The sequence below is a fragment of the Branchiostoma belcheri genome, unplaced genomic scaffold (genome assembly GCF_001625305.1).
Source record: "Branchiostoma belcheri isolate BF01 breed outbred unplaced genomic scaffold, Haploidv18h27 scaffold12, whole genome shotgun sequence".
Classification (NCBI taxonomy): Eukaryota; Metazoa; Chordata; class Leptocardii; order Amphioxiformes; family Branchiostomatidae; genus Branchiostoma; species Branchiostoma belcheri.
The window spans coordinates 3,197,612-3,221,074 of NW_017802602.1; the positions used below are offsets into that span (position 1 = coordinate 3,197,612).

The window sequence follows — 23,463 nt, forward strand, 5'->3', positions numbered from 1 at the left end:
TTCTTTAAACTCTAAACATTCTTTAAAGCTATCTAATGACTTGCCATATTTTTAAAAGAATGACTGAATGTATATGAGTCAGGGCTTACCAAAGTACTGCTTCCAGTCTCGGTCGTCAGCTTACTTTGGAATGCAGGCCACCACCACAATGGCAATCAGAAGTAAGACAATCACCACGATCATTCCTACAAAAAATAATAACAGGCACTGAAGAATCATCACCACAGTCATCCCTTTTACAAAAACATCAGGCACTGAAGGGTTCCCCACACAATACTCTCAAAAACTTTTGTATAGCAAGGTCACATACTACAATGTAGATAAGTAAGTGCAAGTCGATGAGTGTGTGAATGTGAGAAACACGCTTTTAAAGTTCACGAGAAGATGAAGGTCAGATGAAGGTGAAATGCCCCCCTCCCCACTAGAACAGTTAGCACACACACCTCCATCAGAGTTTCTTCCTCCTTTTGAAGAAGTATAGTTGGACAGTGAAAAGAAGAAAGATGGGAGATGTGAGCAAGACACTGTAGATACAGAAACTTCGAATTTCATGTTGGTGATTTTCAGTGTTTTCACTCTTACCACAAAATCACAACAAGCCAAATTTGTGTTCTACAGTTACTGTCCTACAGAATATTTTTATGTTTCAACCGCAAAATTCAAACAACATGAAAACCTTTTTCCTCCTACTATGAAATAAAACCATCGCAAAGATAAATGCATTTACAGTATCAAAGAAGTTTCATGGTCCAAAAGTTCAAGCACTACTCAGAACTTTTAGGACATCAAAGATGTGACTTGTCAAATCACAAAGAATATTTCTACAATAAACATTGCATCAAAATGTTGTAACAACCACACAAAGAGTGACACTTTGGAAACAAGGCAGAACAAAAAAAGAGAAATCTGGGAATACGTGTACATGTACACGTCCAACAACTGTCTTCAGTGACAACGACAAATTTGTGGTTTCCGCTTCGTTTACTGGAAACACCTCCTACTGCATATTGGTCCGGATGAGTCCGGATGAATCACACATTTCCTAGAAGTAGTTGGACCAAGTCTCTAAAGTTGAGAGTGAGTGATAGCCCGGAACCCAGACTGTCTCTTGGGTCTACACAGGACAACTCCTCAGCTCCAGGGCCAACATGCCCCCAAGGAAATTTTACCACAGCCCTCCCTGAGTTTAGCCTGGAATCCAGACTGCTTCCAGGGTCTACACAGGACAGCTCCTCAGCTCCATTGCCAACATGCCCCGAGGAAATTTTACCACAGCCCTCCCTGAGTTTAGCCTGGAATCCAGACTGCTTCCAGGGTCTACACAGGACAGCTCCTCAGCTCCAGGGCCAACACGTACATGCCCCCAAGGAAATTTTACCACAGCCCTCCCTGAGTTTAGCCTGGAATTAAGACTCTTTCCAGGGCCAATACAGGCCAGCACCTCAGCTCCAGGACCATCATACTACCAAGGAAAACTTTCTCACAGTCCTCAAGTTAGACTCGTTTTTTCAAATTGTCTGTGGTAAAATTTCCTTGGGGCCTTGTTGGCTCAAGGAGCTGGCCAATATAGGCCAACTAAAGCCCTGGAAATAGTCTGACATCCAGGCTATCAACTTAGACTTGGTCCAACCAATGCATTCTATTAAAGAAGCAAGTGATTCCAGTTAACATAGCGGAAACCACAAATTTGCTATTGTTAAAGACAGTTATTGCACACGAATGTTTCTTTACTTGTTTGTTCTTTATCAGTGTCATTCTTTTACAGTGGCATGTTGTTACAACTTGCTGAAATTTTCTTTCTGATTAGACATTTAGTCCATTCCTTATGTCCTACATGTAAAAGTTCAACAGTTGTGCTTTCTTCTTGTTGAACTCCTGAAAACTGTCTATAAAGTGACTAAGCAAAGTAAGGGTGCGAACAAGAGGAAACTCCTGAAAACTGTCATGAAAGTGACTAAGCAAAGTAAGCGAGCGTTGTCAAGAGCATTGAATAATAACTTACCACAGTTGGCCGACTTCTTGTCCACAAATATTGTTGTTAAAGACATTTATTGTACACAAATGTTTCTCCAAATATTCCTTGTTTGTTTACATAGTGTCATTCTTTGAGCAATTGTTACAACTTAAGAATATATTTTAGAAATTTTGTTTCTCATTGAAACAAGCCCATTGAATTTCCTTATGTTTTAAAAGTACAACAGTTGTGCTGAACATCTGATAAACTGTCTAAAAAGTGACTAAGCAAAGTAAGCGAGCGTTGTCAAGAGCGTTGAATAATAACTTACCACAGTTGGCAAAAAACCTTTAATTGGGTATATTGCAGAAATTTTGTTCCTGATTTGACAGGCCCATTTCTTACAGTATGTTTAACAGTTGGGCTTTCTTGTTGAACTCCTGAAAACTGTCTATAGAATTGACTAAGCAAAGTAAGGGTGCGAACAAGAGGAAACTCCTGAAAACTGTCATGAAAGTGACTAAGCAAAGTAAGCGAGCGTTGTCAAGAGCATTGAATAATAACTTACCACAGTTGGCCGACTTCTTGTCCACAATTTTGACGTGTCTCGTCTCCTTCAGCAACCTGGCGTCGGTCTTCTGCACCCCGCTTTGGATGTCATCAATTAACTCTGCCGAACAAGAGGAAGAGAGCGTCAGTCCCGGAACGGTCTGTTTGTTGATAATGGCAGCCGCCGCGGCGACGTGTTTGTGTTGCTTATAAAATAACAGACGTGTCACCCGCGCCAGGTATGCCTACTTGGGACAGAACCAAAATGCCAATGACTATGAATGATCTTCATATTATATTTTTTTAAAATCCAATTTTAACGCCATTTTTCCCTGAAACAGGGGTTAGACCTGCTTGCATCAAATGCAAGTCTTTTTTTGGAACAAGATTTTTACAGCTGGATGCCCTTCCTAATGTCAACCCAAATCCTAGTAGGGCCCAGGATCCCTCTAATAGGATAGGTTTATTGCAAATTCCTGCCTGAAGGCTAATTGCAAATAACAAAAAACGAAGATTGAAACATGGCACAAAATAACTTAACAAATTAAAATAATGCGAGGTAATTGTTTAAAACTATGTCAGACTCTGAAGGATTTTACTTTTCTTTTGTAAAGCATGGAAGATGTACACAAATATTGTACAAAATTGCATATCATGTATAATTACGTATACAGTAAGGCTCAGAGACAAATTAAAGTTAAAGGTCTATAACCAAGGAGGAACGAAATAAATTGTTCTTTAAGATAGAAGATATCAGACATGTCGTATCAATTCATTGGAGCCACTTCTTTTTATTTCCAGGTATGGAAGTATTGTTTTGGGTGGCTGAGCTGAGGGTTTGGGTGTCTGTTTGGATCTCTTGAAAGAGTAGGTTGACAGCACATGGGGAAAATTGACAGGCAGAATGACAGGAAGTCAAAAGGCCAGACTTGAATGTCACGAAAACCCAAAATACTTCCTTGAAGTCTGAAATCTCAAATTTGTTGGTTTTTAATGTAGACTGCCAGTATTTTTTTTACACTTTAATAAAATGTAGTATATAGTAGAGGGAATTCATTCCTCAAGCTAACCGACATCTTGCACACTTGTCTGACAGGCTGAATAAAAGTTCTAAACGGGAACTATGCGGCTCCAAATGTCTTACTGAGGGACGACTGCGTGTGCGAGATGTCGGTTAGCATGAGGAATGAATCACCTCTGCTATATATTTTAATAAAATGTAGTAATATATTGTCAATGCTTGATGGCAACCTACATACTATCTACACTTGCCGCTGGTAATATCTGAATGTTACACTGTAAGCAAATAAGGTAGAGTCAAATCCTATAAACTGTCTGCAACCTTTCTGCAAATGGGATCACCAGACAGATCAATCATGCACACAAACTTTCTGGTCACCACCTCAGCTGAACTTGGAAGACCTACATGTACTATGGACGTCCCAACTACCAAGTACCTAATACCAGCCCAGAAGAGAACAAGAAATAGCAATGCCTTCAAGAGTTATCAACCGAGGATTGAGGTGTTCAAGAATTCATTCTTTCCTAGAACTATCGTAGAGTGGAACTCACTGTCACCAAGTACAGTAGGGGCATTGTCATTAGATAGCTTTAAACAATTTCTAGAGTTAGAAGTTCAAGGGTTAGGTATAACAAGTCGATCGGTGTAATGTAGCCAGCTGCCGCCGTGCCGCGTGCCTGTGAAGCTGGTGTATTACGTCGAAAGGCAGTTATACTGGCTATACAGATTCAGATACTATGATGTAGGGAAGACCTACATGTAGGGGATGTATAATTCTGAAAGCATTGCCATGATATCTCATACCATGTACCAGTTTAAACTTTTCTGGGCCTGAAATACCCTTTTCTGCATATATACCTGCACTGGTGCAGGTAACACTGAAGATTACCTTCAACAAATAAATTTTACCTGCACCTCAATTTAGGAAGTATGTATTATACTAAAGACTGTTAAGAAACCACTGCCATCATTTCTTTCATCTTGTGATGATATTTAGTAACGTTATATGGTTAGGTCTTTGGCAGACAATGGACTACCTTTTCTTCATGTAGGTACTGTAGCAGAATGTACAGTCTTGTATTTTCTGCTCTACAACAAAGTTTTTAAACAGTGATCAGTGCAAACAAATTCTCCAACAAATCTTTACATTGTGAAAGGGATTCTACAGTAACTAATGTAAAGGGACAACTGGGCAAAGCTTTCATCAAATTCTTGAGATGACAAATTAGGTATTGCTCTGTAACTGGATGGTTCCCAATTTATGTTACTTCTTTGTTATTAAAATTGAAAAAAAAAAAAAGAAGCTTTCATCAAATTGTGAACCGGTCAGGAGGGAAAATCCCTGAATGACCTGATTTAAAAGCCCTACCTGAGGCTTCTACAGGCGTAACCCAAATGTGTTTAGTTCCCTGATTAGATTAGCACTGATTTACAATGTAGTTAGGCGCTTGGAGGTACTTTGAAGCTCTGATATGTCATGTTTTGTTGGTGGTAGGATGGTGGGCCGGTGATGTGTGGTGTGTATCTGTCAGCCACGTACATTAACCCCTGTCACTCAAAGCCTTGGGCTGCGGGGAGGGGGGCAGACTTCAACAAACAAGTCCTCACTATACTGTTCTGCTGGCTGACTTTGAGACTTGCTCAGGCCACAGGAATTCAGTTCTATGCTTCTTGGACATCAATGAAGTAAAATAAGTTAGTGAAATAGTGAAATACCTTTATTGTACATTCATGTCACGACAGGCTAGGTACAGGTCAGACACATAACAAACGTAATATGTAGAAAAGTGGAGAAAAAAGATAGTGGGGATGCCTGGAGCCTACGGTGGTCTGGATGTAGTGGGCTTGTTAGATAATGAAATGAAATGAAATACCTTTATTGTACATTCATGTCACGACGGGCTAGATACAGGTCAAGACTCAACAGACACATAAGAAACGTATGTAGAAAAGTGGAGAAAAAAAGATACACTACTTGACTTAGACATACATACATAAGGAACATACAAGGGTACTATACTAGGATTCTAGTTACTGAGCTAATACAGAGTGGTCAACTTCTTCTCGCTTTTAACATGCATATGTTTGAGTCAGAATCTGAAGGTTCTGAGTTTGAATCCCAGGCTGGCCCCAGTGTTATGCTCTTGGGAAAGGCACATACATTGTTACTGTATTTCCTCACTCGACTCAGGTGAAAATGAGTACCTACAGTATAGCTTCATCATACATGTAGATTCAAGATACGTTAGACATTAAATTGGTGTCACAGTGGCTTACAGTGAAAATCCAACAATAGGACTACTAGTCCTACAAAAACAGGGAACTGAGTGGAAAAAATTTCTGCCATGTGACCATATTATCTCCATACAACAGTAACCCAACTACAGGTATCTACTTTTCCCAGAGTCTGTTTTTGCGTTTATCTTCCCGTTTGGCATACTTTTCTTTTTTCTGAGTACAAGAGCTGACAAATTGAATTGGTATGGCCTGACCTTACTGCATTAGGTCCACGAGACCTTCAGTTAACTTACAGCCAGTGAAGCCGTGATGCGTGGTAAGGCCACTCCGAAACACAAAAAGGCCAGTTTGAAACATGGAAAGGCCATTTCGGAACGTGAAAAGGCCAGTTTGAAATGTGGGAAGGCCACTGCGCCACAATGTCTTACAAACTTGTAAGATCACCTTAGTGACCAGGCATGCCACACAACAACTTACAGTAATGTTCAGGTAAAGACACTGGTGGATCTGAACCTGAGGGTCTGCATGGGGGGGTCCTGATAATACTCACATTCAGTAAAACAGATTATGATAAATTCACCAAGTCAATGCCTCAAAATGTGTATCCAGATGTGTCCATCTTGTTATAAAAATTACAGGGATAAAATTTTAACTTTCCCTACAAATTACAGTTCATCAAAATAGCTTCCCTTAAAGTAAGGCATTATAGGAAAGAGGGCCTGCATGGGGGGTAGTGATTATGAATTACGCAAAATTTTTGCTGCTGATTACGAATTACGTTTAAGTCTCAGAGCTAATTACGACTTTACGATTTGCGGCTAATGTCCTATTACGAATTACGTTGATTTTTGCAGAGGCTGCCTACGAATTACGAAGTCTAAAAAGGCCTGATTACGCCTTACGAAAAAGGGCATGCTGGCCCTCAGGAAAGGGGCAAGCTACATTGTAGCTCCCTTGCCTACAAATGTACTCTTGGGAGGGGGTGGAAAAGTCCCGCCCTGTTTTGACAGTTTTCTTCTCCATCCATTAACCTTTCAGTAAGAAGACCAGAGCAGATACTTGTGTAAATAAAGCATTAGTTACATCAAAGACGGAGTCTTCCTCCTCGGACATTTCGCTGGCGTTGGGGGGTATTTATCCCCAAACACCGTCTTGAGAAAACATTCTTTGTGTCTTAAAGAAGTGTGTTCAAGTCTCTCATGCATGTACACCCCTTAATCATCTTATTATCTAGAGACTTTAAGATGTAGGTTAAAGGTGAAGATGACTTAAGCCAATTACTTCATACCTGAAAATACCTGATGACAGTCTAAACTGTTCATGAGGACCACTGACTGATAAAACCTGGTCTTTGTGGACACAAGGTCCAGAATACTCACTCTCACACTTTTGCCGTCATTCACTCACACTCACTATCCAGGATTAGATTATACTGCTGCTGTTGTCCCTGCCACAGGGGTCGGCAGCAGTCGGCTAGTAGTGCTTGTCTTCACACTGCACCTCCAGGCAGCCCTATCCAGTGGGTTAACACAGGCAAGGCCGCGCTCTCTAATGTCTTTCTTCACACACTCTATCCACTGGCAGGTCTTTTTCGGTCTTCCTCGACCTCTGCTGCCATGCAAGTCAACTTTTCTTTGCAAGACTTACGTGGGAACCGCTAGGATATGAAGTAACTTTTCTGAAGTTTACAGCAGTCCAGTCTATGGCTGTGAGAACTACAGAAATACATGTACTCAGTGGTCTTGTGGTAAGGGTTGTTGAAATTTAAAGGTTCTGGGTTCAAATCCCTATCAGGAAAGCCATCTACATGTAACACCAGTACCTACATGTATTTCCCTACGTATTTGACTCAGGGCTTTGGTTAGTAGGTCCTCTCAGATGGGAAAAAGGTAAAAGGTGATTGAGAAGAGGCACACCCCAAGCACATTAAAGATCTCACCACACTAATATTTTAAAAAAAAATAGCAGTCCTTTCTTACTGGTGTGAGTAGTTCAAACCTTACAGTCCAGTCTTACACAGCTTGTACTTGTTGTTCAAAACTGGTGTGTTACATCTAAAGGCAGTTTATCAGGTATGTGAAACAAACAAATGAATTGGTTAGACCTTACAACAGTTACTGTACATACAAAAACTGAAGATAAGTTTCCACTGTTGCTGAATTTGAAGTTATTTTTGAATTTGAAATTATTTCTTTCTTTTATCAGTCACAGCTACCTATAAAGAAGGAATCACAGGTAGTAGTATTGGTTGCAGTTTTGTCTCCTTAGCATGCCAAAAACTGGGAGTTTTGGGGGTCTTCATGGTCTTTGGGAGCTTTTATGTGCTATTTTCTGATTGCATATAGACAACATAGCCGGCCTGGTTGAATTACCCCCGTTTTTTAGAACTGAGCTAATCAGAAAACAGCCGAAGACCACCAAACCCCCAGTTCTATAAGCCTGCTACGGAGGCTAATCAGAAAACAGCCGAAGACCACCAAACCCCCAGTTCTATAAGCCTGCTATGGAGGCTAATTAGAAAACATCCGAAGACCACCAAACCCCCAGTTCTATAAGCCTGCTACGGAGGCTAATCAGAAAACAGCCGAAGACCACCAAACCCCCAGTTCTACAAGCCTGCTATGGAGGCTACCAGCCGAAGACCACCAAACCCCCAGTTCTACAAGCCTGCTACGGAGGCTAACAGCCGAAGACCACCAAACCCCCAGTTCTATAAGCCTGCTACAGAGGCTAGTATTGAGGAGAGTTGGTTGGAGTTCCAGCTGTGTTTTCTCTGCCTCTCTGCTGTACAAAAGGTACTTGACTGTTACAAGTGGGGATCAATGGGGTTCAAGAGGATTTGGACGGGGACGTTTACAGAAATGCACCAGTTTTAAACGCTGTAACTGTTACAGTTCTCCAAACGGTATGTGGGACAAATGCAGTGTCAGCACAGAGTAGACTTGAATTACCTTTACTTACTAGCAATACTAGTGACTCCACTTCAAAGTTCCCAAAGAAGTTATGAAATAAAGACTGACCTTTAATTTCCAACACTAACTAACAAAGTATTGGGACTTACCCCAAATTTTCCCAAAGAAGTGTTTGAAGCAGTAACTGTTGACTTGAAAATAAAGTCTTGAGGAAATTTTTCTTTACTAGTATTATCTCTTTTTTGTTTTCATGTTTTACAATATTAGAGATAAATTATCTTGAACAAAAAATGACATGTTGTAGGTAGTTCTAAAAAAATCAGTTGTAAGTGGTTAAGTTGTAAGTTATAAGATCGCCAGTTGTACCTGGTCATGAGACAGTTGTAAGATTTAGTAGTACATTGTACTTAGAATTTCAGTCGTAAGTACTAGTTGTAGTTCAGTTGTAAGTAGTTGTAAGTAGTTCTGAGAATGTCAGTTGTGAATTAGCTCTTGGAATGACAGTTGTAAGACGTTAGTAGTTCTGAGAATAACAGTTGTAAGTAGTTATGACAATGTCAGTAAGAAATTGTCATTCTCTTCTGAGAATTCAGTTGTAAGTGGTTATAAGACTGTCATATGTACTTGTACCTAGACACCCAAAAGTAACTACCATCATGTGCAATATTATGTTTTTAAAGCAGTATATAGTAGAGGGGATTCATTCCTCAAGCCACCGACATCTTGCACACGCAGTCGTCCCTCAGTAAGACATCTGGAGCCGCATAGTTCCCGTTTAGAACTTTTATTCAGCCTGTCACACTGTCATATGTACTTGTACCTAGACACCCAAAAGTAACTACCATCATGTGCAATATTATGTTTTTAAAGCAATTCATTTTCATAGAGTACTTTATAATCTACCAAGCAATGAAGACTCACATCCCAAGTTGTTCATTAGCTGCCAGGAGGAACTTTGGCCTGTGTTAAATGTTGACATTTGAGAAAATTACCTTCGCGGCAGAGATTGTGTACGACCTGTCAAATCCATCATTATCAAACTGTGTGGGCAGGTGTGGGCTTTAGTGCTCCATCCTCCGTATTTGTCTAGCCCACTTACCGACCGTGTTTTATTTTTGTCAGGAAAAACATCCCTTAGTTATACTAAGTCTTATAGGCATCCGATGTAATTTCGGGGTAGCAAAACAAATGATACGGAAATCTGTCTGATATTGACATTAACTGCCATTTCTTGCACATTTTTGTCATCATTTTATTCTTGAAACATTTGAAATAGCCTACAAGGTACATGCCTACAATATGAAGCAAGCGACCAACATTCCATTTTTGCCTCACGGATAGTATCATACATGTATCAGTATGCTGTCGGATAGGGTTGATTGTCATTAGAACCTGTCAATTCTGTAGTTTAGGCCAAATAGAAGATGAAATACATTTCACCATAGATTGCCCCTTGTATAGTAGAGATAGACTCATATTTTTTAGCCATGTATTAAGTATGTTTCCCCACTTCAGATATTTGACTAGTAAAGAGAAATTTGTATTCCTTTTAACTTTTGATAAATCCACTCTAAGTAATCTCACTGCCGCATATATCCATACAATCACTACTAAACGAGATGAAGCCGAAAAGAATAGACATTACACTCTTATATGTTCATATGTATGTAATGTATATATGTTTATGTTCATGTTCTGTACCCATGCGACCTGTACTTAAGTTCTGTAGAACACAAATGTACAATAAAGGTCTTCATTCATTCATTAACTTCGCATTAAAAATGACAATGGAATTGACTTCGAAACTCCAATTTCACTCTGCTGAAATTGCTTTGGGTGCCTTTAAAAGTTTGTACACAAGAAATGACAAGCCGTCTTTTCAAGAGGTACATTCAAGTACAATCTCGCCAAAAATAAATTCCTCCCAAACAGTATAATCTCACGTCTTGAAAAAGCGATCACCTGGGTAAGCAAGCCTTACCTGTCCATGATCTTAAAGGTTAAGTTGACTTAAGACGCAGAGTTAGGCTACACTAATGTTATTTCATTCATGCCCTGACTCGTACATTCGGGGCTAGATAAATTTTTTTCTGTATACCTGCACCGGTGCAGGTAACATTGAAAATTACCTACACCAGACAAACTTTACCTGCACCACTCAGAATTTGATAAGTATGTACAGATCATACTAAAAGCTGTTCAGCAACCATTGCCATTATTTCTTGTATACTTCATAGGTGGTAACAGTCAATGAAGCAAATAAAAATCCACAAAAAAATACATTTACTTGTATCTATAAACCCAGTACATGGACCAGTACAGGTTAGGTGCAGGTAGACATCAGAAATACCTGCACAGCCCAAATTTTACCTGCACTAAGGTGTAATTATTACGCACACAGTATTTTGAGCCCTGGACATTGTATATACATTCTGATTCTGTGTCTTGATTTCCATTAAGTTTTCATTTAAAACTTCTGTCCGACTTTTTCCTGGAAGAACGCAAAACTGATTACTTGACTTGGCACGGCCCGAGCAATGCACACGGTCAAGTGTTTAGTCAAGTAATCCTCCAACACTACAGGCCAGGTGTTGGTTTTAATAAAAGCGGGAGAAGTGACGGTCGGTCACAGGCGTCTATTGTTTCCAACAGGGTACTCCAGATGACAGGTCGTATAACCAATTTAGCAACAGTCAGGGCTCGAAATACTGGGTGCATGTGCACCTTAGTGCACCCAAAATTGGAGCTGTGCACCCAATTTTTTCTATGGGTGCACTCAGCGGTGCACCCAAATATTTTTGTAGGTGTTTTTGTACATATCAAATGTCTAATAGTATACAGGATATTCTTGGCATGTAAGTGTCAGATAAAGATTAAAATCTTTGTTGTAGTACTTGTGTAAGATTTTGAAGTTAGCTCCCATTTCAGATTCAAGCTCAGAAGAGGAGTAGTAAGATCTGTACATACATTTTGTAGGTTTTGTTTTATATGGTGCACCCAAAAAAATTTTTGTGCACCTAATTTTTTAGGTTGGATGCACCAGTGCACCTATTCCCCAAAATGAATTTCGAGCCCTGACAGTTGTCCTTGGGTGCGGCACATGTGGCGAAGGCGCGACGTTTGGATTGTACAGGTGTGTGCTGGCCGCGCAGGTGAGACAAACATCGCCGCGTGCCCCGTCAGACGTGTGAAGAACCATTGTGCGGCCGACTGACAGGCCACATGTGGAAAACGGAAGCCCGAGTGTTGGGCAAATTTGTCCGTCAAACGTCCCGATGTTTGCCAGGAGTGGGGGAGGACAGGACTCAACTTCCTCTGCACAATATTGGCCGTAAAAAATGCCATCAAACGGTAAATTAACCCCCGCATGCTTATCCTAAGGCTGCATCTCTCGGGCAACCAAATTTTCAGTCAGCGACGTTTCAAATCCTGCTAATGCCACGCGATCTACAATGATGTACAACACTTCGGGGGTGAAACAGATGTATCAAATGGACAAATGAGAGGGCAAATATACTCCGGTGCATAAAAATAGTGTCAGAACCCTGGGAAGTATTTGCTAATCAACACCGCGGTGTAACACAGATGGATCAGCAGCGGAAAAGGCGAGTTAACGTTCCCCGAAAACGGCCAAACGACCGCACCGAAACGTGTCATCCCTCTGTTCGCCACAATATCCTTTCCTCTGACTAATCCGCTTTAAAAAAAAAACTGTGTTGCATTCCAGTCAATTAATCTTCACAGATGAATCAACAGCGGAAAAGGCGAGTTAACGTTCCCAGAAAACGGCCAAACGACCGCTCCGAAAAGTGTCATCCCCCTGTTCGCCGCGATATCCCTCCCTCTGACTAATCCGCTTTTTAAAAAAAAAACTGTGTTGCATTCCAGTCGATTAATTTTCACAGATGGATTAACAGCGGAAAAGGCGAGTTAACGTTCCCCGAAAACGGCCAAACGACCGCACCAAAACGTGTCATCCCCCTGTTCGCCGCAATATCCTTTCCTCTGACTAATCCGCTTTTTTTTTAAAAACTGTGTTGCATTCCAGTCAATTAATCTTCACAGATGGATGAACAGCGGAAAAGGCAAAACGAATGAGTGGAAACGTTTTGATATCCTTCCCTCTGACTAATTCGTGTCTTTTTTTTAAAACTGTGTTGCATTCCGATGACACAGTCGATCAATCTTCGCACTCAGAGCGGAAAGGCAGAACACACGGGTAATACACGTCAGCCTAGGCCTAGGAAAAAAAATGTGTTGTTTCCTGTTTCAGTCCTGAAAAATTCAGGGTCGGTAGGTAGGGATTATCTTTTTTCTTCGTCTTTAGACTTTTGTGATCTCTAGTGATGCAAGTTATACAATACAGTATTTTAACAAAGTAAAAATTGCATTAGGACACTTATATTTTCAATGCCATTGTTGGAAAACCGATTGTACAACATTTCATCACTCAGGTGTCAGATCATGGAGCTAGAAAAGGTCGGTCAGCTCCAAAAATTTATGTTCCTTGCAAGAGGGTCCACCCAAAAAAAGGGTAGGGTTGGCAGTTTTTCTAGGGTCGATCAGGAAACAGGAAACACAACATTTTTTCCCCTCAGCCCTATGTCCTCTGGCAGGAGCCATCCCAGCCCAGCCCTAATCCGCACCATGTTCCTTATCCTTGGGGGGATTAAACCGGCTTAACACAACCTTCGACGGATTGACACCACTTTGTCCAAAAACGTGCTATCAAGACTCATAACAGGAAAGCCGGGGTCCTAGTGTTACCTCCACTTCACCTTGTGTTGGGCTGCTACAGTTTCCCACCCTGATAACAGACACCTCATCAGGCCGATCCCCTTATTTAGAAGTGCTTAACAAGCCGGTGTTTTGACTACAATGCACCTTGTTGATGATAAATAGATAGGGACGCAACGAACGTGCTTGATCAAGTACAACTGGTAATTCCCCCGCACCAAAGCAAATATGCTCGCAGTAACTTGAACTCTGGAGCTTGGATCTGCGGAGGGGGCATCTGTCAATGTAAAGATGCAGGGGGAGGGGGGTTGGTGTATAAAAGTTTAAAGGGGGATTATTTACCATTTGCACCAAAAGCTGAACTATTTCTAATGGAAAAAAAATCTTTATTATGATTTTCATTCACTCTTCAATTCATTCGTGCTATTATGTTACATTTCTGACATTTCTGGTTGGCAATGAAATGGCTCACATGAGGCAAATTCATTTTGTGGCACCACCACAAAATACCTGAATGTAAACAAACATGACTGACAGCTGTGTTTCCAGCTTTTAAACACACTTGTAGTTGTATGGTGTAATATTGTAATTGACACAGTTGTGTGGGATAATGCCAACTGGCAGAAGTCATCCAAAAGTCATCCTAACTGACCCCATCCCACCAGGCAGTCCAGTAAGGCACTGTAAGCTATTCACCAACCTTCAGTCATGATAGGATAGTTCAGCTGTGCAGTCTGGGCTCAAAAATACTTTTTTTTCTGCATATGTACATGCACTGGTGCAGGTAAAATTGACAATTACCTGCAACAGACAAATTTTACCTGCTCCACTCAGAATTTAGGAAGTATGGATTGTACTAAAACATGACCAGAAACCACTGACATCATTTCTTTTACACTTCATAGGTTGTTACAGTTAACCCAGCAAATAAAATTAAACAGATTAAAACAGATTACTACATCTCTCGTAACAACAGTATTATGGTGCGTTTTCCGCCCAAACCGTGATTCTATCCTCCTTGGTATGACACTGACTCTACCAACAGAGTTCCCTGTCCCTGTATCACCTTGCCTTGATTAAAACGGGTTACTAAATCTCTCGTAACAAACGACAATCCCGCGGTGCCAGTTTTGCCGCCTAAACCGTGTCGACCCCGCGAAGTACTAGTAAATAAAATCATGGCGACTTATTCTATGACACTGGCTCTACTTAATGTAGCAGAGATCCCTGTCCCTGTATCACCTCGCCTTGACTAAAACGGATTACTAAATCTCTCCTAACAAACGACAATCCCGCGGTGCCGGTTTGCCGCCTAAACCGTGTCGACCCCGCGAAGTACTAGTAAATAAAATCATGGCGACTTATTCTATGACACTGGCTCTACTTAATGTAGCAGAGATCCCTGTCCCCGTATCACCTCGCCTTGACTAAAACGGATTACTAAATCTCTCGTAACAAACGACAATCCTGCGGTGCCGGTTTGCCGCCTAAACCGTGGTGACCACGTACAGGTGAATATAAAATTACGGCGACTTATAGTATGACACTGGCTCTACTTAATGTAGCAGAGATCCCTGTCCCTGTATCACCTCGCCTTGATTAAAACGGATTACTAAATCTCTCGTAACAAACGACAATCCCGTGGTGCCGGTTTGCCGCCTAAACCGTGTCGACCCCGCGAAGTACTAGAAAATCAAATCACGGCGACTTATAGTACGACACTGGCTGTACTTAATGTAGCAGAGATCCCTGTCCCCGTATCACCTCGCCTTGATTAAAACGGATTACTAAATCTCTCTTAACAACAGTATCATGGTGCGTTTGCCGCCTAAACCGTGTCGACCCCGCGAAGTACTAGAAAATCAAATCACTGCGACTTATAGTATGACACTGGCTCTACTTAATGTACATGTAGCAGAGATCCCTGTCCCTGTATCACCTAGCCTTGATTAAAACGAACACTAATCTCTCGTAACAACAGTATCATGGTGCGTTTTCCGCCTAAACCGTGGCGACCCCGCGAAGTAAATCAAATCACGGCGACTTATAGGAAGAGTAATCGACGGCCGACCCTTTCCGACACGGCTGATCGCCACACAATGACGTTACCACACCCCGGTACCCCGGCCGGCATAGTTGAGACGTTTGTGGGATGACAAAGGGCCCTTTCTGCGCCTCCCTCCCTGCCAGGACAGTGCCCGGGTCAACGCCAACATGTGTGGGGCCGGGATTCCGGGAAATCGGCCCTGTTTCCCAGCCAAGACGACACGGAGACTCGAATAGCAACTCATCCCAGCAACAGACCTCCGAAATGTCAAACTAAAGTCAAGATTCTGATGAACTGGAGGAGCAACAGAAAAAAAACTATCGGAAACGATCTTGTTTCTGAGCCAATACAACTCAGCGACTCTAACAGCAACTCATCCCAGCAACAGACTTTTGACGTTCTTTGTTAACCTCCAAGTGTCAAAGAAGTTGATAGCTTTCAAAATGTCCAAAAGTTAAAGAACCTTAAATGCGGAACTAGAGTTTTATAGAAAAGAAAAATAAAACTTATGGGAAACTGACTGAGCCAAGACGACACGGTGGCTCAAATAGCAACTCATCCCAGCAACAGACCTCCGAAATGTCAAACAAAAGTCAAGATTCTGAACTGTCTCCTTCCCAAGCTAAAACGACTTTATAACTCGAATAGCAACTCATTCTAGCAACAAGCTAACTTCCAATGCGTCAAATTTAAAAAATCTTCGACCCAGGGCCACACTTGTACTTTTAAAACGAGTCTGTGAACGAAGCAACATCTTGTTTCTGAGCCAAAATGACTCTGCCACTAGAATAGTAATAGATTTAGGTGTTCAATGTTAACCTCCAGTAACTGTTAACAAATCTTATATGTGGAACCAGAGTTTGGTTTGCAGGAGCCTTATAACCATATTCCTAATAGTGACGGGGGCACCATAGGCTTTCAGCAACTTTTCTGCAACTGAATTTTTTTCCTTGCCAAATTTATGATTTCTACACTCCATGTAAATAATATACTTGTACCGTTACAAATATTTAGGTACACCGATTCTCTCACAATAACCATAATCTTGATACTTTTCTGTGAGATCAACTCCAGTGAGATACAATGTAGGGAACCTAAGCTTGGGAGCAGACAAGCAACAGACTAACAGAGACACCTTGTGAAGAAATGCAGTACTGCAGGGCTTTACCAGTACCCTTACTGGGGAGTAGGGAACAACACAGTGAATTGTCTTTTACTCCACAGGCACTTTATATTCATAATTCAGTGTTTTGACACAAAAGAATTGTGAATTCTTCAATTACCTAATAAGTCGATACTACATTCCATTAATTCATAATCAATCTGATTTTGATAGTCATAATTATATAACATCAGTGTCCATAATATCACCAGAGTCCATAATATCGCCACCTTGAGAAACAGTGTGCTTAAAGATATTTTTACTGCAACATACTTTTGGTATGCACTCCTGCACACCTCAAATGTACATACCTAGGGTATGTTGCAGTAAAAATATCTTTAAGCACACTTTTTCTCAAGGTGGCGATATTATGGACCCTGGTGATATTATGGACCCTGGTGATATTATGGACACAGATGTTAGTCATGATTGTGTATCTTACAAACACTTGTATACCATTTAGACAGACATATACAGGTAAGCCAACATGAAGAAATCCTATGTACAGTACAGTGACCCACCGTTCTGAAGGTCCACCTCGTCCCCGATGGCCTGTCCCAGCTGTTTCTGACGCGCGATGACAGAGGACAGCACGTCTAAGCCTCGGTCTTGTTCTGGGAAGGAGGAACAGCAAACTGGGTTATCATGGAGACTTTCTAAATTCTAGCAAGAAATCAGTGATTTCAGAATTTCCGAAGGTATCTTGAATTTTCTTGACCTTCAAGTTATTCAAGTATACCATAGTTATCATATACATGTATCAGATATAAGGATTGATGAGGTGTTCAAAAACTCATTTTTTCCTAGAACTACATGTATTGTAGAGTGGAACTTACTGCCACCAAGTACAGTACTAGTAGGGACATCATCACTATTACGGCTGGATGCCCTTCCTAATGCCATCCCAAAACCTAGTAGGGCCCAGGATCCCTCTAACTGAGGGGGGGAAATACGTGTAACAGTAAAGTGCCTTTCCCAAGGGCACAATGTCTGGGTGCTAGTCCGGACATGTCTGGGTCCAACCCTGGGGATTGAACCTGGGTCTCCTTGCTTGACAGTGAGATGCTCTTGACTTGACACTATACCACACAGATGCCACATGCCAAAGATACATATAAAGACTATACTTGTAAAGCAGTTACCGTCCATAACTCTGGTCTGCTGCTGGCGGATGTCCGACACGTTCAGACCGCGGGTTTCCTCCGACTCCTCGGTCGCCCAGGGGTCGTCATGGAAACCCGCCGAGCCCTGGTTACCAAACAAGTTGGACCTGACGGGGACAAACAATCAACATTTACTATAACAATTCTATGGCAATCACTCGTGATGTTTATTTGCAATCGGATACAGATTCATGTACAGATACATAGTCATGTACAGATACTGATCCATGTACAGAATATATACAGATACAGACTTTCCGAGTAGTATTACCGTGTCAGTCCCTACACCTGAGTGAGGAGGGTTGACATGGTGGCCTTCGCGTGGATTTGTTTAAGGTGGATAACAGGTTGCGAATCTGAGACCCACACACTTGGGCATACTATAACAATTATTATATTAATAAAAATCAATGTTATATCATGAGTACATTAATAATCTTGTGTTTCTGTCAAATTTTGATTCACAGTCAGGGGAATAACAATATCACAATGATCAATATGACACCAAAAATGAAATCAATTTTATACCATGCTGTGGACTACCAGTAATATTTCAGGTAAGATAACAATTAATCAATGTTGTACCATTATGTACATCATGGCTCAAAGTTATTTTTCCTGCATACCTGTACTGGAACATATAGTCATGTTGTAGAATTGAACCCTTGATTCAATGTAACACATAAAATTACATGATCACAGCTTATGAAAATCACAAAATGCCAATTACTGAAGATACAACATGTTTGATTTCGATTTTTCCTCAATTTTAGTGATTCCAATCCAATAGATACAAAATACAACATTATCAAATTGAATCATCATTTTGTTGGCACAAGAAATTAAATCATCATTTTGTTGGCATAATTGGCTGCATTAAAAATGGTTGACTCTGATTTTGATTTTTTTTTTTTTAGTTACCTCTCAGTGGGAGCCGCAACTTGGTCATTTTTGCTAGCATCGTTCAGCTGTTTCTCTTTGGAGGCCAGATTGTCTAACATGTTCTGTCGTCTTTCTAGTTCTCTCTGAGTTCTGGTACATGGCAGTTAAGGGCACACTGAAGCAGCCATCTAGCTGCAAATTCCCCTATTATTAGTTGTTTAATCTTATTCACATAGATTTAAGAGCATTAGACAGAAAGCACATACATGTAAAAAAACAAATGGGATGACAACATCCAAGAATGGACAGGAAAAAACTTTGCAGAAACTCTGACCCTAACGCATAGCCGAGAGGGATGAACACAATCACAAGATTGGGGTAACAAATACAAAATTTACAGTGGACATTCATGTAACATGAAATTGAAAGATTATATTATTTTCCTGACCCTTAGATGCCAAGAATATCCTGTATACTATTATACATTTAATCTGTACAAAGATACCTACAAAAATATTGGGGTGCACCCACAGAAAAACATCACTGCTCCAATTTTGGGAGCACTAAGGTGCACATGCACCCAATATTTCGAGCCCTGCAACACCACAGCTAGTAGCACAAATAGCCATGCATTCAAGTACCAGAGTTATCAACCAAGGATTGAGGTGTTCAAGAATTCATTCTTTCCTAGAACTATCGCAGAGTGGAACTCACTGTCACCAAGTACAGTAGGGGCATTGTCAATAGATAGCTTTAAACAATGTCTAGAGCTAGAAGTTCAAGGGTTAGGTGTAACAAGTCGATCGGTGTAATATAGCCAGCTGCCGCCGCGCCGCATGCCTGCGAAGCTGGTGTGTTACGCCGAAAGGCGGTTATACCGGCTATACAGATACAGACACCAGTTACCTTCCTTCGCTGTTGTCTGGTCGGTCGTTCCTGAAGGCATCCTCGATCTGCCTTTCCTTAGCGCTCAAGTTATCTAACATGTCCTGTCTTCTCTGCATTTCCCTCTGTGTTCTTAACGTCTTGGTCAAGGGGTTTGATTCGAAGGTGATTTTAAGACAGAAAGGTGATGGAAGAAGAAGGAGGAACAATTGATAGATAATTACCCATGGGGGGAGCAAGTTTACTGTGTATAGTGTATAGTGGCAGTCCTGCTAGTACAAACTGAAATACCAGTACACAAATTAAAGTCAGAGAGGTCTTTCTAAATACAGGAATGTACTGAAATACATCAGAATTCATTAATCTGAGGACCACACTAAGTGACCTGAGCACTTTTTGGTACATTGTACATCAAAATCTATGGGGTTCGGTTCCTGACTCTAATCATAGGACTACAACAGAATATGGCATACTGTATTCCAGTGCCTTTCTCACCCCCTTTAGGCTTTACATGTTTCTTGTGTATTTTCGGAGCCTGAATTCCAGCTTTGTTAGCCATAGGTCCGCTCCCAAAAATTTGCTCCCCACCAATTTTTTGGGAGCGGATCTATAGCTAACAAGGCTAGATTTCTGGCAAAGTACATGTATTTTGGTGGCTCATGCTTAGATCTAAAGTGTTGGTTTTGGTTTTCTTTTTAATGCCCATGATCATAATAATGATCATTCTGGCATGCTCCTTTTCACCTGAGTAAAGTGAGGAAAGTCATGTAAAGTGCCTTTCCCAAGGGCGCAAGATCAGTGACAAGGCAAGGTAGGGTTCGAACCCGGGACCTCTTGATTTCGAGCCGAACACCCTACCGCTATGCCACACGACCCCACTGAGCCTTAAGTCACCCGAGCATGTTATGTTAGGATACATGTGATAGGCTGAGCTGGCTTTGGACAGCCCTTGTCTCAACGTCACCAGGTCTCGCGAAAATTTCTTCATCTGTACTCTGATGGCAGAGTTCAGCTGTGGAGAAAAATGGAATCGAGATGAGAAACAAATACAGTGGTCTTGTGTCATCTATCCCTTATTTTTCTCCATTCTTGTCAGGTAAGTACTTGTAATCTTCCAGTAAAGTTTATCTTCTTCTAATAATGTTTCGCTTAAAGTCAAGTTAGTGTCATGCCAGTCCATTCTCTGATATTATCCTCTTATGTTTTCCATTTCCTACCCCTCTTTCTTATCTAAATGAACAAGAAAGACTCTATAGCAGGACTTAACTTCAGTTTTCAACATTTACCTCATTTTCATATTTGGACAATTTAAATACACGTAGCTCCAAAGCAAAAATAGCGTGATTGAGGTAGGGGGCAATGTCCAACTCAGTGTGCTCATTTACACAATGTATTTTGGTCAATCTAAACCTAGAGGCCATCAAAGCTATGCAGGACAAGTGTCCTGAAACCATTGGTTCTTGTCTGCCTAAAGGAGACTACATGTGTTGATTACTGTCATCACCTACCTTTGAATAGTTGGCCCCACTTCTTTGCTGCTTGTTTCTTTCATGGATTTTCTCCAAAATTTCTTGAGCTTGCTGCTCACAGCTGGAAAACTCTGACAACCTGGGCATAGTTAGAAAGACAGCAGAAAATTAGCACAAACGGATCATTAAACATATCTCATTTGACGTCAAATGGGCTCCATCTTCCAACACGGTGCCCAAGACACACATACAAGGACAACAATATACCACTAAAAGAGACAGTTGGCTGAAAAGATTGGACAAAATTGTTTAGGTTACAGTTACACGTCCGGGTCTGTACCTTAACCCATAACCTGTACCTGGATACCTAAAATTTGTAAAGATGCAAAGTCAACAACTGACCTAGGCACAATTTTAGTTCTTGCTGTCGCATAATACAATACCTTGTTAGATCATATATCAGCTGTCATATATTATTACAAACATTAAATTACCTCTTTACAATCATGACTAATAATAACATATATCACAAGTTTACGAGACAGGATATACCTACATTTTGTCCGCAACTCCAAGGATGGGTTTTATATCGAGCTGCCTTATACTAAAAATCCAGACATAAGAAATGGCCCGATATTCATTTTGAGCAAAGCCGTTTCTTTCACGTTCACTAACACAACAGACAGTAGACAGATGCATTTAACTGCCCAAGGTCTGACCCTTGCCAGGGGTAATGGATGCTGCGGCCACAGTTATGGAATTCTCTGGTGTACAGCAACCATGAATGCAGATGCAAACAACGTGATGCATATCTGCAGACAAAAACTGTCTTCAGCTTTTAATAATTTTGCATCTTTTTCTTACTTCATATTTTTCATACTTCATGAGACATAGAAAAATTACATAACTACATGTATGCAACAAAAAAGTATGCCTTCGCCGACGGTAACAAAAAAAGTATGTCGGTGGGACGTACTGCGCCTGCGAAAAACCTATACTTCGGCAAAACGTTATGATGACTCTCATCCAACAAAAATCATGAAAATCAAGGTTTCACTTAAGCACAGTATGCACTACGGTGCCGATGTGCTTAACAGGGTCCAAACTTTTATTTCACTGTCACATTTGAACAGATATAATTTGACACAGAGAATAGACTTGATTTGACTTGGCCAAATGGGTCCCATGACAAGCATTAGTCCCTTCAGCCATCACTGCTAATGGGTGTCAATGGCAGGTTCTAGTTTGTGCCAGTGTCCTCTCTTAAACCAATGACATCACACAGGGCAAGATAGAACATACTGGAAGCCTCTGGTATCCAACAAAACAGCTGAAAATCACATGATTATGAAAATTATGCTACAACGTTATACCCTCTTTAAAAACATTATTCACTAACGTAACTGCAATATAAAGTCGTCTAATAGGGAACATAATAAGCATATTTTAACTGTATTCATAAATATTGCTCCAGGTTAAAAGAAACGTAAAAGAAAAGTGCTAAAAAACGAGTTTTCTAACCAAGAATCTCCACCAAAACCCGCCATCTTGGGGTAGTTTCACCTCTGACCTTACAATTAGGGATCATTCAAAAACTTTACAGTTCTGCTTTGCTGGACTATTGTATTGTGGCGTACGAAAGAATTCAGAAGAACTTAAAAGTTTAGATAACTATTAACACTCCTAAAAGTTAGAAAAAAGGTGCTAATTCTTTGGTATTTTTCTAATATTTGTAAGGTGAAACCAAGTGAGACCACCCATTGACTATGAATGAACTGTCCCGTATTGAAGCATTGTGGGTAACAAAAATCCAAGATGGCGGAAAATGGCGCCAGTTTCAAGTTGTCGACTGTAGAAAAGATCGTCAAGCATCACTTTCAGGACAACGGCAAGACCAGAATGAACACGGACTCCGTCAAGCTGACGACGGAGCTGCTGCGACTGTTTGTGCTGGAAATGGCGGCCCGCTCTTGTGACCAGGCTCGGTCGGAGGGCGCGGAAACAGTGGAGGTCGAACACTTGGAGAAGATCCTTCCGCAACTCTTGCTGGATTTCTGATGAAGCGACGTGATAATTTTGATGTTTATGGAACTCCCCGGTAGGTTTGTTGCTACATCTGTCCACATCTTTGTTGTTGTTATCCTATGTTCGCAACAGTTCTAGCTAGGTACTATTTTGTATACTGTACCTGGACTAAAGGAGGGGGTTTATGGAAAATATGGGGTGTCCCCAAGCCCAGGCTAGCCTGGTTACCAGACCATGTGCTCCCATGTACTGGGAGTTGGACCTAAATTGTCTCATTTAGATAAAAATATATATACTTCAATCTATAGCCCATTTTTTCTTGGTGTGCTAGAGGACAGCTCTAAAGAACTGAACACTGAAACCTCAGTCAAAAATCAGATGTAATTCAACCTCTGACTGCTAGATATTTTACAGGATAA

The 23,463-nt window shown here is 41.0% G+C and overlaps 2 protein-coding genes across 3 annotated transcripts; one reads left to right on the forward strand and one right to left on the reverse strand.

Annotated features, from left to right (window-relative positions):
- Positions 1 to 89: 89 nt before the first annotated feature.
- On the reverse strand, positions 90 to 22,602 carry LOC109462827 (syntaxin-8-like). 2 transcript variants are annotated; one of them, XM_019759460.1, is made up of 8 exons: positions 22,541 to 22,602; positions 21,059 to 21,158; positions 20,468 to 20,562; positions 18,705 to 18,815; positions 17,763 to 17,890; positions 17,142 to 17,234; positions 2,523 to 2,624; positions 90 to 185 (listed from the first exon to the last, which is right to left on the reverse strand). In XM_019759460.1, the coding sequence occupies exons 1-8, from the start codon at positions 22,564 to 22,566 to the stop codon at positions 121 to 123; spliced, it is 720 nt and encodes a 239-aa protein (XP_019615019.1). In that variant the 5' UTR covers positions 22,567 to 22,602; the 3' UTR covers positions 90 to 120. The 2 variants fall into 2 exon arrangements, with proteins under 2 accessions (XP_019615019.1, XP_019615018.1); XM_019759459.1 differs by lacking the exon at positions 18,705 to 18,815 and adding an exon at positions 19,572 to 19,682.
- A 211-nt stretch (positions 22,603 to 22,813) lies between these two features.
- LOC109462851 (centromere protein X-like) lies at positions 22,814 to 23,113 on the forward strand. Its single transcript, XM_019759490.1, has one exon. It carries the CDS (start codon positions 22,835 to 22,837, stop codon positions 23,075 to 23,077), a length of 243 nt encoding a protein of 80 aa, XP_019615049.1. The 5' UTR covers positions 22,814 to 22,834; the 3' UTR covers positions 23,078 to 23,113.
- The last annotated feature ends 350 nt before the right edge of the window (positions 23,114 to 23,463 follow it).